At 43.2% G+C, this 17500-nt stretch overlaps 2 protein-coding genes across 2 annotated transcripts in view; one reads left to right on the plus strand and one right to left on the minus strand.

The window, feature by feature from the left end:
• LOC125027538 overlaps positions 1-3373 on the plus strand; it is a 44060-nt gene extending 40687 nt beyond the window's left edge. Inside the window, exon 14 of the mRNA XM_047616625.1 lies at positions 1296-3373. Within this exon, the coding sequence (XP_047472581.1) occupies positions 1296-2924 (1629 nt within the window). The 3' untranslated portion in view covers positions 2925-3373. The remainder of the gene's footprint in view (positions 1-1295) is intronic.
• A 1202-nt stretch (positions 3374-4575) lies between these two features.
• Positions 4576-17500, minus strand: part of LOC125027189 — a 33034-nt gene continuing 20109 nt past the window's right edge. Inside the window, exons 16-25 of the mRNA XM_047616105.1 lie at positions 14187-14354; positions 11689-11845; positions 11194-11390; positions 10822-10983; positions 9480-9703; positions 8875-9322; positions 8605-8708; positions 8236-8376; positions 7772-8047; positions 4576-7579 (exon numbers count right to left, since the gene is read on the minus strand). Of these exons, the coding sequence (XP_047472061.1) occupies positions 7418-7579; positions 7772-8047; positions 8236-8376; positions 8605-8708; positions 8875-9322; positions 9480-9703; positions 10822-10983; positions 11194-11390; positions 11689-11845; positions 14187-14354 (2039 nt within the window). The 3' untranslated portion in view covers positions 4576-7417. The remainder of the gene's footprint in view (positions 7580-7771; positions 8048-8235; positions 8377-8604; positions 8709-8874; positions 9323-9479; positions 9704-10821; positions 10984-11193; positions 11391-11688; positions 11846-14186; positions 14355-17500) is intronic.

Raw genomic sequence — 17500 nt, forward strand, 5'->3', positions numbered from 1 at the left:
CTGTTTCAAACAGTTTTGCATGCCTGCTCCCTCCCCCCATCCTCCTTTACTTCCTCTCTCCCCCCACCCCACCCTCTGCCCCATCCTCCTTTACTGCCTCCCCCCCTCTCCCCTTCTCTCTGCCTCCTCATCTTCATTTTCATCTTCATCCATATGGAGACTTTTGTATATGAAAATGCTATAGTAAAAAAAGGACAGACAATGAAATTGAATTCTAAATTTCAGGGCCATACTCATTATTTGTGATATTGTCTATGATTTGCCCTGTTCCCAGATCTCAAAGATAATGCAGTTAGAACAAACATTGATATTGTTATAGATACTATTTTGTAAAAAAGCAATAAGGTAAATATGGCAATAAATCTTACTTATATTATATTGGTAATATTACACATTTAGCATATCAAAAAGTGTTGTGGCATCCCTATGTTCATTGGTGAAGGTGGCCACTGCCATTTGTATTTTTTAATAAAATATAACCATAAAAATGTAGGAAATGGCTCAGCTTATCAAAAGAGCTCTCACTTATTTTTATTACTATTTCCAAAGTGGAATAATCTTTAACAGATTACAGATTGCATTTAGAACAAATTGATGTGAGTCCTTAAGTGTAAGAACAAAATTAAGGACTGTCATTATGGATGTGCATGGGAAATATCAGTAAAATGTAGGAAATGACTAAATAAATCAATAGGAGCTTTTCCAGTTGTATTTGAGGCAGAATTGTCTTTGAATTGGTGTAAAGCTGTATTGTAGTTTTAAAGACCATTCTTATGCATGTGGACATATCCACACCTGTCTAAAACTTTAGCCCAGTCATAGACCACAACTGGCACTCTGACATTTTTGTGTGGAGTCGTAGACAAATTTGCCAAGTGAGGTGAAGATAATGACACATCAGTAATGACAAGTAAACTGGGGGACTATTCTGATTGATTGTCAACTGTTAATTGATCCATTTTCTACATATAGCAATTTTCTATATGAAAATACAAATACAGCCGATGCAGTGACAACAAAGTTAAATATGTAAAATGTGTAATACTGTTTTCATTGTAGGAGTAATAATAATTGCAGTATGTTGGTTAAGATATTACTGCAATCAGTTATTTTCATAGTCTATAGTGATATAAATGTTCTATTACTAGCATTAATTCTGAGATGTGGCAACGCAAGTCATAGACAAAATCGTAAAGAACAGACATAGACCTTTCTTGAATGCTGCCCCAGACCATTTATAAACACAAAGAGTCTGTATATGCTCTATTTTTTAATTTTTTTTCTTACATTGTCAGGAACTTGTGGTCCGCATCATTGGCTCTGAAGATGGCAAAACGCTGATTTCTCTTCTGTTAGATGATGATGTAGTTATTGAGGATTCTGTTGGAGAGCCAGTCACTGCTAAAGACAGTACTAAACAAGGGCTTGAACCAGATAAGGTTGACACGCCACTTGGAATGAGCACTTCCATAGCTGTTCCATCAGCTTGTGTGCAAGATTCTGAAGAAGTGGTGGATCAGAATCTCAGTGGAGAGAGCCAATCCAGAAAGTGGTATGTTCCAGCTGCTACAGGTGAAGAGGTTGAAAATACCCAGGCAGACTTTCTGCTGACAAGTTCTCTCCCAGCAGAAATCCCTGCAGAACAGATGCCACTTACAAGCCAGCAGGAAATGTCAAAGAGCAGTGTACCACAGTTAACTGGAGTGTTCATGAACTTTAGAAAAAACAAGGATCCCATAGGTGGTATTGCAAGTCCAGAAATGGAGAATCCCACTCCTTCAAGCAAAGGAAGTGCTGTGTTAGTTGAAGAAAGTCGTCCCAGTGCCAGTCCTCCACCTCATTCAAGCAACGGAAATGGAGCAGGAGGCCAGCAAGTTAAACACCCAAGTATTGCTAGTGGGTTGAGTGGCTTTTTACCTTCTACACCAGGGAGAGTCTCTCACTCCTCCATCTCGAGTCCTTATAAAACAGACCTAAGAAATGTTTCTAAGATGGAAACCAAAGAGCCATTAATGCCACCTTTTAAAGATTGCAGTGACATTGGCCAAAGTGGGACAGTAAACCATGTTGAAAGTAAGCTTGAACTTAAAGAAATGAAAGGGGATGGCATTGCCAAAGCTGCAAGCATAGGAGAGCAAAAAGAGCACCAAGTAACCCAAACAGTTAAGGGAAGGCGCTTCCTTGACTGCATTGAGGAAGTAGAAGAATGTAGTGATGATGGGTTTACAGAAGTGCAAGTAAATCCTTACTCGGCCTACCTAGTGCACATTGAAGAATCACCATTTTCCCTGTGGATTCAGAAAGAGGAAGACAATGATTTGGCAGAGTACATTGAGACCTGGTACAAGGAGCATAACCAAGAGAGAGTGGACACCATCAAAGTTGGTGATATTTGCGTGACTGTCTTGGGCGACAGTGCCCAGCGTGCGTATGTTCAGTGCATAGAGGATGCCAATATAAAAGTCCTCCTGATTGACCAGGGAAGGCATGCTGTTATCTCAAAACAGGACCTGTTCAAGTTACCCGACAGCCTGACAGACATCCACCCTCTGGCAATGCAGATTTACCTTCCAGTAAAGGTAGCCCCTGGAAGGGAGTCTGGGGCTGTCATCGCGGTGGCTGAGGTAGCCCACCAGTTGAAGTGCGTCTGTCTAGATCTGGACAGCAGATACACCCTGATATGGTGCCCTGGGGTGGGTGACCTCGGGGACTTCCTCGTGGATAATAAGCTCGCGACACCCATGCATTGGAATGTCGGGTGGAAGTATCGATACATAACCTCAGTGAAGCGAAGACTTGAAGACGAAGCCTTGATGCTGACGTCCGATGCCAGGCAGGAGGACTCCTTTTATCAAACAGCTGACACCGATCTTGCAGCGAAGTTGGAACAATCGCTCAAGACCTTGAATGCCAACTCAGCATGAGCAGCTGAACAAGTACAAAAGAAATTGTTTATTTAAACTTTAATAGTGAAAGTTGAGTTATGTTTGTCTTTGTGAAGACAATTTATCAATCTGTCGATAAAACGGAGACATTTTTCTATTAACCGTGGATGTAAAAGGTAAATATAGATGACATTACTGTATTGATGGAAATTTTGTGAAAACCACTACTTTGTTACAAGGTTAACAAAATGTTATAATTGTTTCAGAAAAAATTAAGTATATTAGAAAGTTTCTTGTATTGCAAAAAGTAGCATTTTTAGTTTTGCGATGTTACGGAGCTTGTGGCAAAGTGGAATTGGAGAAAATAGCAAAAAATTATTCATTGTTTACTGTAATGCTAACTAGAGATTTTCAAAGAACCTGTATATTTAAGGCAAAAGCTATTGTATGAATATCTTCATAATTAAGTACAATTTTGGTTTCACATATTTTCCCTCATTTTCCTTCACTCAAAATAATAAAGGGACTCTTTTTAGACTTGAAAACATCAATTGAAAATGATACATAAATCAGAAAGCTAGAGCTTTATACTGCTTGCAACAGTTTTTGTCAAGACAATCATGCAACATCATTGAATTTAGTGTAGTCATTTTTATCTTTTTCCTCCCCCCCCCCCCCCCTTCCTTCAGTCTCCTCTCCTTTGCCCCCCTTCCTTCAGTCCCCCCTCCCTCTCTTCCTCTTCCTCTCTTCCTTCAGTCCTCTTCCTCTCCCCCCTTCCTTCAGTCTCCTTTCCCTCACCCCCCCTTCTTTCAGTCCTCTTCCTCTTCCTCTCTTCCTTCAGTCCTCTTCCTCTTCCTCTCTTCCTTCAGTCCTCTCCCTCTTCCCCCTTCCTTCAGTCCTCTTCCTCTTCCTCTCTTCCTTCAGTTCTCTTACTCTTCCCCCTTCTTTCAGTCCTCTCCCTCTCCCTCTTCCTTCAGTCCTCTCCCTCTCCCTCTTCCTTCAGTCCTCTCCCTCTCCCTCTTCCTTCAGTCCTCTCCCTCTTTCTCTCGCCCTCTCCCCCCTTCCTTCAGTCCTCTCTCTCTCCCTCTCTTCCTCTCCTCCCTTCCCCTTCCTTCAGTCCTCTCCCTCTCTCTCTCTCTTCCTCTCCCCCCTTCCCCTTCCTTCAGTCCTCTCCCTCTCCCTCTCTTCCTCTCCCCCCTTCCTTCAGTCCTCTCACTCTCCCTCTCCTCCCTTTCCTCCCTCTCCCTCTCCCTCTCCCTCTCCCTCTCCCTCTCCCTCTCCCTCTCCCTCTCCCTCTCCCTCTCCCTCTCCCTCTCCCTCTCCCTCTCTCTCTCTCTCTCTCTCTCTCTCTCTCTCTCTCTCTCTCTCTCTCTCTCTCTCTCTCTCTCTCTCTCTCTCTCTCTCTCTCTCTCTCTCTCTCTCTCTCTCTCTCTCTCTCTCTCTCTCTCTCCCTGCGCGCACATCATCTGCCAAATTTAAAACAACTAATCGGTGAAGCAGATCTAGAGCTTAAGGGTAAACCCAAGGTGAAGAAAATACCTTGACACTGACGAGTACTGGCCACTAACGTTAGCCGTTCATGAGGCACAGCTTTAAAGAAAATGATGATTAAGGATATTTCTATTGCACCTAAGAAGGGGATCGGCTTGTGTGAAATGAGAAAAATAGGATTAGATTCAAAAGACAAGACTTGTATGGCGTAGATTTATTTAACATAACTTAGGCATATAATACAAAGTAACGCCTAGTATGAAGGGCGTTGTTACACAAGTGATACACAGTGGAACATGATTCAAAAGCAGTCACCCTATTTACAAATATACAGCGAGATGCATTCATTTCCTGTTGGTATTCATAAAGTCAAGTGTTGTGAGTTATCCCTTAAAAGCGCTACATCCTGGAAACTACAAGCTTAAGAGAAAGGGCAGAAGGAAGACTTGTCTAAAACACCTTAAAAAGAAGGGAGAGAAGAGGAGAAATAGAATGACAAAGAAAATTGGGGGGAGGGGGTGGGGGGGAGAAATGCCCCAAGTCTGGTTTGATATGATTTGTCAGAGCAAGATAATGCAGATTCAACCCGAGTTGATTCGGCACACTTGAGGGTAGACATTTTTTTCCTTGAGCCATGAAAAGCAGGGGAATATCTCAGTCACGCAGTAGGGAAGGCTTGTCAACGTTGAGCGGAAGATTAGAACCTCAAAAAGGAAAAGGATTCCACATCCACGTCTCAAACTCTGGCTTGAAACTTTCCCTTGTGTGACTTGCCCAAAAGGAACTGAATGTTCTCTCTCTTAAGATTAAACTGACTTAAAAAAAGGATAATATAAATATGAGCAAAATAAAAATCCAATTAAAGATTTTTAAAAAAATGTACAGCGATAAGAAAGAAGAGTTAAAGACAACTGAAAATGTGACCAGCACACTAGTAGTAGTACATTATAAATTATTCGGACAAAAATCATGGGAGGAAACGGAGGACGTCTAAAGGGCACATTAAGATCCTTCTAAAAGCAGTGAAACAAGGTCCACGCGACAGATTCTTCTACAAATAGTAAAATCCTACGAAACTTTTGGAAAAACGAGTAAGCACATATTAAAATATTGTGGGTGCATAGTACATGTAAAGATTGTGCTATGATACACAGGCTTCATTATTGCTAAAACACTATTGTTCTTCTAACTTCTATCGGAACCATATACTTGTTATTATTATTATAGTTATTATTATTATTAATTATTATAATCGTAACCTTCCATAAAAGGTAACTAGGTTTTAAAAATGGCTAGAAAAATACCTAAATCTACGAACAGATACACAATGTCGTAAAGCGAGCAATACGGAAATGCCACAGAAACATACCGAGGACACACGCTGAGACAGTGTGTCCAGAACCAAGCTGTTTTAGTTGGTCCACTTACGGCCTCGATACAAAATAATCTGAAGGATTTGTTTCTCTTTTTCTCGATTATTTTTATGAAAGGAAATCGTCAACAGAGACCTGCTTGTGAGAGAAAATGAGCATCTCGTATCCCGTGATCGCGAACTGAACACAATACTGGTGCTTCCAGTGGTATTAATCCTCCTCTAGGAATCTGTTAACTCCTAAGATCCCCGAATTAAACCGAATGAAGGGATTTCCATCGACGAATCCAAAGCCTTAAAGCTTCCTCGGGCAACCAAAGGAATTCCGGGAGAACACGAGATGCATTCATACAAATCTTGGATTTCATCTTTAACTCACTGTCGAGGCCCCTGTCGACATCACAGAAAATAGTACGCTTACCTCTAAATCCTTCGGTTATAGACAGGCAATAACGCCATTATTGCAACTTTGAAATAAAGATGATAAAAGAACATACTAGGGAGGTTTTTGTGTGGTTGTGGATATAGTAAGTCATTCCGATGGAGAAAGGGAACGAAATCAGGGTAGAAATCGAAAATTGAAAAAGATTCCCAAAAGACGGTGTTTCCACTCAGGCATTAACGGTAACGCAAGGATCTTTGAGCACAGGGAAATTTCAGCGTCGCCTTCGTCTTCTGTCGCCGTGATAGGTAATGAGCGACTTTGTATTGTTAAAAAGTCAAAGGAGTTATCACATTCAATTAGCCACTGACATCGCCGTATAAAGAACCTTTTTGTCAACATCACACTTGAAAGAACCTTACATCGTAGGAAAGTAAAACAGTATGTAACAAGAAACATGTTTCACATCATGTGTTACTCTATGAAAACAAAAACGCGGCTACTTTATTGGCAAGTAAAAATTTCATTCATTTCCATTGAAGAGTTCGGACATACAAAAATACTGGTCTTGTTATAACACTTCATGCCAACGAAATAGCAGTTTATTCGATACTGTCAAAACACTAGACTTCTTTTAGGTTGCTTATTATTGCTGTTTAACATCATCCACGAAATGAATACTGAAGTTACCTCTTGTTAACACCCATTTATGTTTGCCTATCGAAGAAATGTCACCATTTTAGAAAATCAAAACAAAACTCATTATCTCCTACAAGATCGTGCATGAACATCGTCAAACCGAAGCTGAGAAAAGGATCTTACATGTTCTAAAAAAAATCAATCAGCCCTTAGTTTGCTTTCCACCTGTTCCTCGTGAGACTGGATCACGCTGCACGTATGTTCACTTCTTGTGTTTGTTTACTGTTGATATGCCTGACACTTGACGTAGGAATGGGAAAGTTCCATGAGACGACCCGTGACCAATGCCATCAGAAATTGAAGAGAAAAATACTCTCCTATGTAGCCTGGATTTAGAGTAGATTATAAAATTAAATTCTACGTCGCATTGGACATGGGGCGTGCAAATACATTTATGTTTAATATTGGACAGTGAAAAGGAAAACGAAACTTGGAGAAACCATCCCCGCTGTGACGGGAGGACACGGATCACAGATTCAAACCGTTCCTCTTCCTCTCTCTATTCCTCTTCTTTCATCCTTCATTACCCAAATACAATTGACATTTATTTCCTTCCTTCTTGCCTTGCTTCTCCCCTTTATTTATCATTTAGTGTCGGCCATTTCGGTACTCGTTTTCCACCGTGGTGATGGTGGGGTGGCGCCGAGGAGGGGGCGGCGGCTGGAACTGGTCCGAGAGCCTGGACGAGGTGCTGCGCCGGTCGAGGGACGAGTCGCTGAAGGCCAGGGACTGCATGGAGCCACGGGGTCCCTGAGGAGGAGAGAGGGGCGGCGTCAGGGAGGGACTCGTGAGAGAGATCAGAAGGGCTCATGAAGAAACAGGAAGGGAATGCATTGAGGAACTGTACGAGTGATGGCAATTGAGACGAACTTATTAATTTTTTTGATTTATCATTTTAGATATGAACATGCATGCATAGCAAACTGAGGCACCCGCCCTCACCTTGGGGTACTGCCCCGTCTTGTGTCTGCGGTACAGCACCACCGCCACCACGAGGCCGCAAACCAGCATGGCCGAGATGACGGTGAAGATAACGGTGGCGGCGAGGTATGGCGGCTCCAGCGCCATGGCCTCGCTCACGACCTCTCTCGCGCCCGACCGCACCTCCAGGGGCGCCTCCCAGCGGTGCTCTGAGACCTGGTGGTGGAACCAGGAGGCGCGCAGGTCGGCGGGCAGGCGCTTCTCATCCAGCTGCAGGGCCAGGTCGCCGTTCTTCACCTGGGGGAGAGGGAGAGGGAGGGGGCGTGAAACCAATTGGAACGAGAGGAATGGAAATTAAGGAAGCATCATATGAATGAGCTAATTAACTTGAATTTCCATTTTGTCCAGCTCATGACCGCCTGACACAAAATTGAAATTACATGATGTAACGAAAATGAACTGCCAATGAAAGCGAGTAAAATTACCTTTTCCTCCAACTGGTAAGCAATGTCGATCTTATTTTCCCCAAGCAGCGTGAACTTGACTTGAGTGAGATCAGGGAGGTCAACGACGCCGACCTCGTTTTCCAGGGTCTCTGCGGTCATCGCCTTCAGGAGGTGGTTCACCTGAGAGGAGTCGTAGGAAGAGGAATGAGTTACAGGAGATCGGAGAAATCTTCATAGTATAGAAAAGCCGGCACTACGAAAATGGTTTCCTTGTACAGTAATCTTAAAATATGTTCAATAAACGGGTAGAGGTGGCTGCTTCATTTCCTAGACAGATGAAAAGAATATTAGTTACAACGTCTACCTCGAAGCTATTCTAATCTAAACGCGGAAATTACGCGGGCTCACCTGCTCCCGAATCTGAGGCCCCTTGGCCTTCCCGAGGTGCTTCATGCCGGCCTCGCGACCTCTGAACCCGAGCGTTACCACCACTGATTCCACCGCGACGAGGTCTGAAATAAGGTCAAAGGTCAGGGCCGAGTCAAAGGGAATATTCAGCATTGGGGAAAAAATAGGAATAGTTATGTTTTTGGATTATTATTATCTAATCTGTTGAAGCATGAGGGGATGCTATGTGAGCATCTGTGAGCAAGGTCAAGAAAGGTCAGGAACACTCACCGCACTCCCTCTCGCCCTTGGTGAAGTAGACGGTGGGCTGCGTCTTGCGTCCGGTCTCGTCGACGCACCAGCATTTGGGGGCGTCCTCCTGCTCGAGGTCCTGCTCCTGGTACTCGTGCTCCTCCTGGAGGTAGCGGCGGCCAGCGGTGTAGCACTGCGTCGGGATGAATCTGCCTTCGTCGTCACACTGCGCTACATACTTTTGCGAGTTGCTCTCCTGCAGGTGTCTCTGCAGCAGCTGGCAGCGGGTGAGAGTCGGCTCGCCCTCCAGGTAGATGGTGACGGGGCCGCCCTTGATCCCCGAGGCGCTCTCGCCCTTGCCGTCGTGGCGCTCGAACTTCGAGGACGAAGACAACGAGGAGGAGGAGGGACCTAGGCCTCCGGAGACGTCGAAGCCAGTGTTGTCCTCTCCGTCGGCGCTCATCTGGGCGTCGCTGCTGCTCGAGTCCTGGAGGAGAGGGAGAAGAGGGGCGGGGGTCAGTGCCATGGCGTCGCGGGGGAAATTCGACTGTTAATTTAAGGATGTGTTGATGCGTAGCTTTAGGATCACATAATTATCAACTTTTATAGAATAAATGTTACAAAAAACAACGCATTTGTCTCACCTCTTCGAAAGTGAAAGCGAGACGAGTCTTGGGCGGTGAAGTGGGCGGCAGGCAGGTGAGTGGGCGGCCTGACTCGTCCACGAAGGAGGCGGTGCAGGAGCAAGGGTCGACCTGGCACAAGGCGAGAGGGTGGCCGGGGCACGTCCTATTACGGCACGCCTCGGCTCGGGAGCACTCCTGGGGCTCCATGCTCGCCGCCGACCAGTAGGGGCACAGCACCAGGTCTGCGGGGTGGAGGGGAGGGGAGTCGTTACTTCATGTTTTCATTAAAAAAATAGAAGGAAAATCAACAAGTCTGAGGAAAAGCAAAGGAGACGTTTCATGCTTTTAGCTTTTTCATGTCAAAAAGGTAAAACAAAAAAACGAATCACCTAGAAGAGGAAACATGTGGAATAATTCACATTTTCACTTTTCATCATAAAATAATAATAAATACAAAAAAAATCTTGAAACAGTAAGGACACAACATCGCTGTACAAGAAGGGAGGAAGAGGCATTGTTTCAAAACTCTTCCACCCGATGTTATATATTCGAAATATATAATTTTTATTCTGCATCAAAAGAAAGGAAAAACAGTACATCACAGACAGGTTGTCAGGAAGAAGAGAAGAAATGTCATGTTCTAACTCTTTTTACAGTTTTTTATATACAAAACTAAAGGACAACAAGCAAACAAAAGGTTTACAGAACTGTCTTTGTGGGGAAGGAGACAAAACTGTTTATTACTTTTTAGAGTACGCGCGCAAAGAAGGAAATTGAAAAATGGATGTTATACATGTTAACAGTTCTAGAAAAAAATGGGGTGGGGGGGGGAGGTTATTTAATGATTTTACATGTACGTTAGTAAAAGTAAATCTAATATATATATATATATATATATATATATATATATATATATATATATATATATATATGATTTTTTTTCTTCTCGTAATCGCCTTTAAACACAAGTAACAAAGGATATAATAAAACAGAAGGGACATTTTTACGCAGGAATGGGAGGAAAGTATAGTATTTAACACTACTACAAGAAACCAGTCGGGAGATTAATATTGGCAGCTACGATATCCAATATTTGTTCAAGTATAAACTATGTATTAAGACAAAAATATTTATTAAAAAAAAAAAAATCCTGTTATAAGAGTGAATACTGACACTGACAATGAAGATAAGAGAAAGTATATGAGTAAAGAGGTAAATAGATAACTCCGTAAAATAAGAACTCATTAAACGAATAGATAAATAGTAATAACAGGTGGCAGTGACACGTGAACAACAATAAGAGCCAACAACAACACAAAAGAAACAATAACGGACTCGAAGCGACCTCCTCTCGCCGTACCTGGGCAGCGCGACTCGCACTCGTTCTTGGAGCGGAAGTTGTTCCCGTTTCCTCCGCAGCCGCTGTACAGGAAGGGCTCGCACTTGCGCGTCTCCACGTTGTAGTACCAGCGCGCCTCGCCGCCCGTGCACACGCCCGCCTGCACTGGCTGGCTGCAGATGTCTGGGGGCGGGGGGAGGGGGGGGGGGGTGAAGGAGCGTTTTGGGTGGAGTTTGTGGCTTGGCTTGTTTGTCTTTCTAAGTAGTTTTCGTTTATTGATTTTGCTGACTTTTATTTCCGTTACGAGCGAAAACGCGGAAATATTTTATATATCACATATCACAATGGACAAAAACGCAGAGCAAAAGGAGGAACAAAGTAAGCTGCTCTTACCGGTGTTCTGGCACTCTTGGCGGCACTCCTCCATGCTGACGAAGTTGTTGTCGTTGCCGAGGCACCCGCCGAAGATGAACTCCTGGCACTGGTCGGCCGAGGCGTTGTAGAAGAAGCGCTTGAAGGAGGCGCGGCACATGCCCTTGGCCAGGGGCTGAGAGCAGCGCCCCTCGCAGTGCACCTTCTCGCCGCTGGCGCTGAGGGAGACGAGGAGGGTGAGGGGGGAGAAGAGGAGGGGGGGTGAGGGCGGCTAGAGGGATTCTGACGTACCCGAAAAGTAATCGTAGGAATTATAATAAGAATGAAAACGACACCAGCGATCATGATAGTGTAAAAACTACTATTAACAACAACAATACCCATCATTACATTAATGCAACAAACAACACCAACGGCAAGAATAACAAGATTAACAACAGAAAATACCATTAACCCCCCCTCCCCCCTCCCCCCAACCCCACCCACTACCCACTACCCACTACCCCGAAGACTCACCTGTAGAAGGAGACCCTGCAGTCGTTGCAAGGGTCGGCCACGCAGACGGCGTCGGGGTGCGAGTGGCAGGACGCCCGCAGGCACTCGCTCCGGCACACCCTCGCCCTCGCGCCGCGCGGACACACGAACCCGACGGACACCTGCTCCAGGATCTGGCCTGCGGGGGCGGAACGAGGGATGAGTTGGGGGAAGAAAGTGCTAGATGATTTTGAAAGAAGTTAGAAGATGTTAGAAGTTTTGAGAAGTGAATAAGTAAATATTAGGGAAGGGCTGGAAAGGGCCTTGATTCTCGGAAATACTTTTTTAAAATCTTCTATTGCTATTAATGATGCTAGCTTTATAATAATCATGATTACTATAATCATAATGACAACAGTATCTATATTAGTATTAGTAAAACAAATCCCGAAAACTACGGGGGGGGGGGGGATATGTGAACACTACATTGGATTAAAAACGAGAGATGGAAATATTATGACTGAACATGATTAAAAATGAGAATATGAAAATTGAATTACGAAGAACTGGGATTAAAGAATAGGATTGGAATGGATAATGATTAAGAATAGCATAAAAGGGGCTTAGGATAAAGATAAGGATTATACGGGATTAACATTAAAAACGGATTAAGGATTAGAATCGATAGGAATACGATAACATGGGGTTAGAAGGGGATATAGGATTTTAAAAAAGTACAAGAGTGAGTTTTGTGATCAGGACTAAGTCGGGGAAAAAAAACTTTACACGTAGTTCATTAATAAAATGAATTAAAAATGGATCTAAGAAACGGAAGAAAATGAATCGTACATAACTACAGTAATAAAAATTAATTGCTAAGCGTAATGAAATAGACAGAAAGAAAACAAAAAAACAATAGAAATTTCTTTTTTTCGGGGGGTGGGGCATCGGATCCTCATTATTGTTACAAACTATTCCATTTTATGTAAGGATTGTATATATATATATATATATATATATATAAATATCTGCATTTTATATACACCTATATTTAAAACATTAAAACTACAGACGAAAACAGGCGTATCCTTTTTTTTTTTTTTTTTTTTTTAATTCAATTTATAAAACATATATAAAAAAAAGTTGAAACGAAAATGTAGTCGTTTTTTCTTTTTTTCTGTTAATTATGGCTGTACTTTACATGATCCAACTTCCACGCGCGCTCGTAACCAGAGTACTAATTTGATCAAACAGTAATTATACTTCCAAATAAATTACGTATCATTGTCATTAGTTGTCTGACAGTAATACAGTTTCACTAATGACTCCAGCATAATCGTGTATCAGTATTTTGCGTTATCGTATATGCCAAAAAAAAAAAAAAAAAAAAAAAAAAAAAAAAAAAAAAAAAACATGTATATAAAATGCACATCCTTAGAATTTCTGTTAATGATAATAATGATGCTCATTATTAAAGCAAATTAAAAATGGGTTACAGTACCGTTGTTCATTAACATAATCCTGATAATATTTTTGATTAGAAACAAAGTGATCGTATTTTTGATTATGCACAGAGAGCAATAACAACATTTGCAAAGTGATCATATGAATAGGAATGAGGAAAAGAATAAGAATCATGTTAATAATAGTAATAGTAGAAGGAAAATAACAGCGAAAACAATAATGATAATGATAACTACTGGTAATAAAATAATAATAATGACAATGATATGATAATGATGATGAAGATAATAATAATAATAGTAAATGATATCTATAATAACCATATTATCATGATAATAACAACACAAATATTACAAACAAACAATAAACCAATATAAAAATATCAATATCAATAATTACAAACATTGAAATACTGATAACGAAGCCAGCAAAAGTAATAATAGCGTCCAATTGATAGCGTCAATATAATTGACTAACTGGCCATTGTAACTACACTTCCAGCCGATCGTTATCACTAATAACAACAGTACGGCTACTTTCATGTCCATAGTAATGCTATTGCTATAACTACTATACTTCTTTCGAAGCTAGAACAATGCTACTATTCTGATATCAATATAATTTTGTTATGTCAGCAATACTATCCTATGAATTCAACTTCTACTACTATACTAAAACTAATATGAGAGTAATAACAATTGTTACAACTATAATGCTATAAGGATAATCAAACGAATATTTTAGGCATAACATTACGACAACATTGAAACAACAATAGCACCACTATTACTATAACTATGCTGCTACTACTGCTATACGACTTGAACATGATTACCAACATAGCCGTAACACTACTGCCACTAGGCCTACCGTAACAACAAAAACAATGGGAGTAACAACAACGAGAGAAGCAAAACAACACTTCACCAACAAGACTAACAGCAACACCACCAACATCAACATTAGCAACAGCATTAGCAACACCAACAACATTAGCAACAGCATTAGCAACAGCATTAGCAACAGCATTAGCAACAGCATTAGCAACAGCATTAGCAACAGCCTCGGCGCCTCACCGTTGGGTCCGCAGCGCACGTGTCCCCGGGTGAGCGTCTCGTGGATGGGGCGCCCCTTGGCATCCACGCACCACGTCAGGCCGCCCGATCGCTGCTCACGGGCGTATCCTCCGTCGGCCTCGCACACGGGGGCCTGGACCGTCATGCCCTGGGCGGAGGCGGGCGTCTCTGTGGGCGGGAGAAGAGGTGGTGGTGAGTGGTGGAGCTGGGGGTTGGGGGGAGGAGGGGGGAGTGGGAGGAGGCGAAGAGGTGGAAGGAAGAAGGTGGTAGAGATGGAGGAGAGGAGAAGGAGAAGGGGGTTGAAGGAGAAGCAGGAGGAGAAGTAGGGGCGGAGGAAGCTTACATTTGTGTGTCTAAGAGAGACAAGGAGGGAGGGGGAAGGAAGGAGAGGAGAGAAAAGCAGAGAAGAGAAAATAATATACACATATATAAGTGTCTATATATGTATATGTATATAAATGTATAATATGGACATATGGCTATATACACATATATATCCATACACATATGTGCATATACACATGTATATCCATACACATATGTGCATATACACATGTATATCCATACACATATGTGCATATACACATGTATATCCATACACATATGTGCATATACACATGTATATCCATACACATATTTGCATACACACATGTATATCCGTACACATATGTGCAGATACACACACAAAACACAAGTATAACTGATCCCTCATCAAAAACAACACACAAAACGGAAACAAATCCCCCCCCCCCCCTCGCCCTTCCGGCCGCCGAGCCAACCTCCGGCGGCGCTGAATAGGCCGGGTAAACAGCGAGCGAAAGGCGCCCGACGACCGAGAACAAGAGGGCGTCCGTGAGCAGGCCGGGGCTCTCGCGTGGCACCGCAAGTGGCACCACAAAGCCCTCTCGGTGCCTGTAATGGTGTCATGGCCCTCATCAACACAGGCGGCGCGGGCGGTTGTTTGTGTGGGTGTGTGTACATCTCCTGGGCCGTTATGTGGTGGGCTAAAGAGGGTCCTATTTACATATCATTAAGTTTAAGAAAAGGAGTGTGTTTTGGGAACGCCTTTTTTTTTTTTTTTTTTTTTTTTTTATTCATTCGCTCTGTGTTGACAGTTTTTTTTTTTGTGTGTGTGTGAGCGTGTGGTTTTACTTTTTTTATTTTCTTGTCTACTCTTTTGTTCTCTTTATTGCAGGCCTTCTGAGTCGTCTGAATGTTTTTCTTTTTTTCCCTTTCTGATGCTTCATCTTATCTTTTAGATTTTTTTTTACCTCGTTTTATTTCTTCGCATTTTCTTCCGTTCCTTTTTTTTTTCTCTCTCTCCCTCTTCTCTATTCTTTCAGACTTTCCTCTCTCTTACCACTTTCTTCTCTTCTCCCTCTTACCTCTTTCACTATCAGCTCTATTCACTTATTTTCTTTCTCTCTACCTCTTTATCGTTGTCCTTTTCTCCCATCCCTTAAGGGGCTTTTATTTCCTCTCTACGTCTTTACCGTCTTCGTTTTCTCCCACTTTTGCTAATTCCTCTCTTTATCATTATCTCCCTGCTTCCTCTCTCTCTCTTTTACCCTTTATTCCTCCCTTCTCTTCCTAAATATTTTATTCATTTTCTCCTCTGTCAGAGTAAATTTTGTTCATGCTCAAGCCGCGCTCTTTGCACAAAATATGTAACATAAGTTATTTGCGTCTATCCGTTACATGACCTTGTTTGAAAGAACACGACCTGACTTCAAAACTTTAAACTTTTACCAAAAGAAACTTATTTACATTTAATGCATGCGTGCCATAGTTTACATATACTGACCTAACTTTTCCCGGTGTGCATTTAAAAGATATTTGTGTATCTTTCCTTCCCAAAACTAAATTTACCATTGAGATACTAATCCCTGTATCACCAGTTAGAATTACATTGATAGGCTTCACGTTTTCCTCGAGAAAGACCTTACAGAGTCATCAGTCATGCCCTATTAAAGAGCTTTGTAATAAGATTATCAGTCATAGCGTTCCACTTCTTTGCTACGCCTTCCCCCCCCACACTTATGCCTTGATATCCCCCCTCTTGACAATTACTATTCCATTCACTGATAAAATCGTACCAATTTCAATACATCTCATTAATATTCTTGACAGATCCCCAGTATTCTTGACAATACTCTAATATCCTTGACATAACCTCCCCCCCAATTACCCTGTATATACCCCCCCCCAGTATCCTTGACATCCCCCCCACTTTTTTTACCCCCCAAATACCTTGCCATACCCCCCATACCCTCCCTCCCCCGCCTTACCTTGCGGCTCGACGCACACGGCCCCGCAGCCATTGAAGCAGCACTTTCGGGATCCCTCGCAGTGGGTATCGAACGTGCACTGCTGGCTGGGCACGCACGTCAGCAGGGACACGTCGTTGGGGGGGCTGGGGCACGTGCCGGGCTTGGGTACCAGGTCTGTGTGGGCGGGGCACGACACGGGGCACGACACGGGGCACGGCACGGCGCGGCAGGTACACAGGCAGGCAGCACGGGCATGCAAGCAGGCAGGTGGGGAGTTAGTCTACGTGCAAGGGTTGAGCATGGGAGGGGGAGGGGGTATGGGTGGGGGAGGGGGGCAAGAGTGGGTGAGGGGCTTGGGAGGGGGCTAAGGGTAGGTGAGGGGCACGGGGTAGGGTGGGCATGTAAGTTGGGTGTGTGTGTTTGCGTGGTTTTGCGTGTGACTGTGTGTGTGTGTGTGCGTGTGTGTGTACATGTACGTGTGCGTCGTGTACGTGTGCGTCGTGTACATGTACGTGTGCGTCGTGTACATGTACATGTGCGTCGTGTACGTGTACGTGTGCATCGTGTACGTGTGCGTCGTGTACGTGTGCGTCGTGTACGTGTACGTGTGCGTCGTGTACGTGTGCATCGTGTACATGTACGTGTGCGTCGTGTACACGTACGTGTGCGTCGTGTACGTGTATGTGTGCGTCGTGTAAATGTACGTGTGCGTCGTGTACATGTACGTGTGCGTCGTGTACATGTACGTGTGCTCTTGTGTACGTGTACATGTGCGTGCGTGTACGTGTGTGTCGTGTACGTGTACGTGTGCGTCGTGTACGTGTACGTGTGCGTCGTGTACATGTACGTGTGCGTCGTGTACATGTACGTATGCTCTCGTGTACGTATACATGTGCGTGCGTGTACAAGTATGTGTGCGTACGTCTGCTTGTACTTTCGCATGTGTTAATACTGCGAGTATATTCATGTACATGTATATTTGGATGAGCGCTGGCATAAAGAACAGGACAGCGAAGGGAGGAAATGCACAGAGAATCAGTGTGC

The sequence above is a fragment of the Penaeus chinensis genome, chromosome 7, assembly GCF_019202785.1.
Source record: "Penaeus chinensis breed Huanghai No. 1 chromosome 7, ASM1920278v2, whole genome shotgun sequence".
Taxonomy (NCBI): Eukaryota; Metazoa; Arthropoda; class Malacostraca; order Decapoda; family Penaeidae; genus Penaeus; species Penaeus chinensis.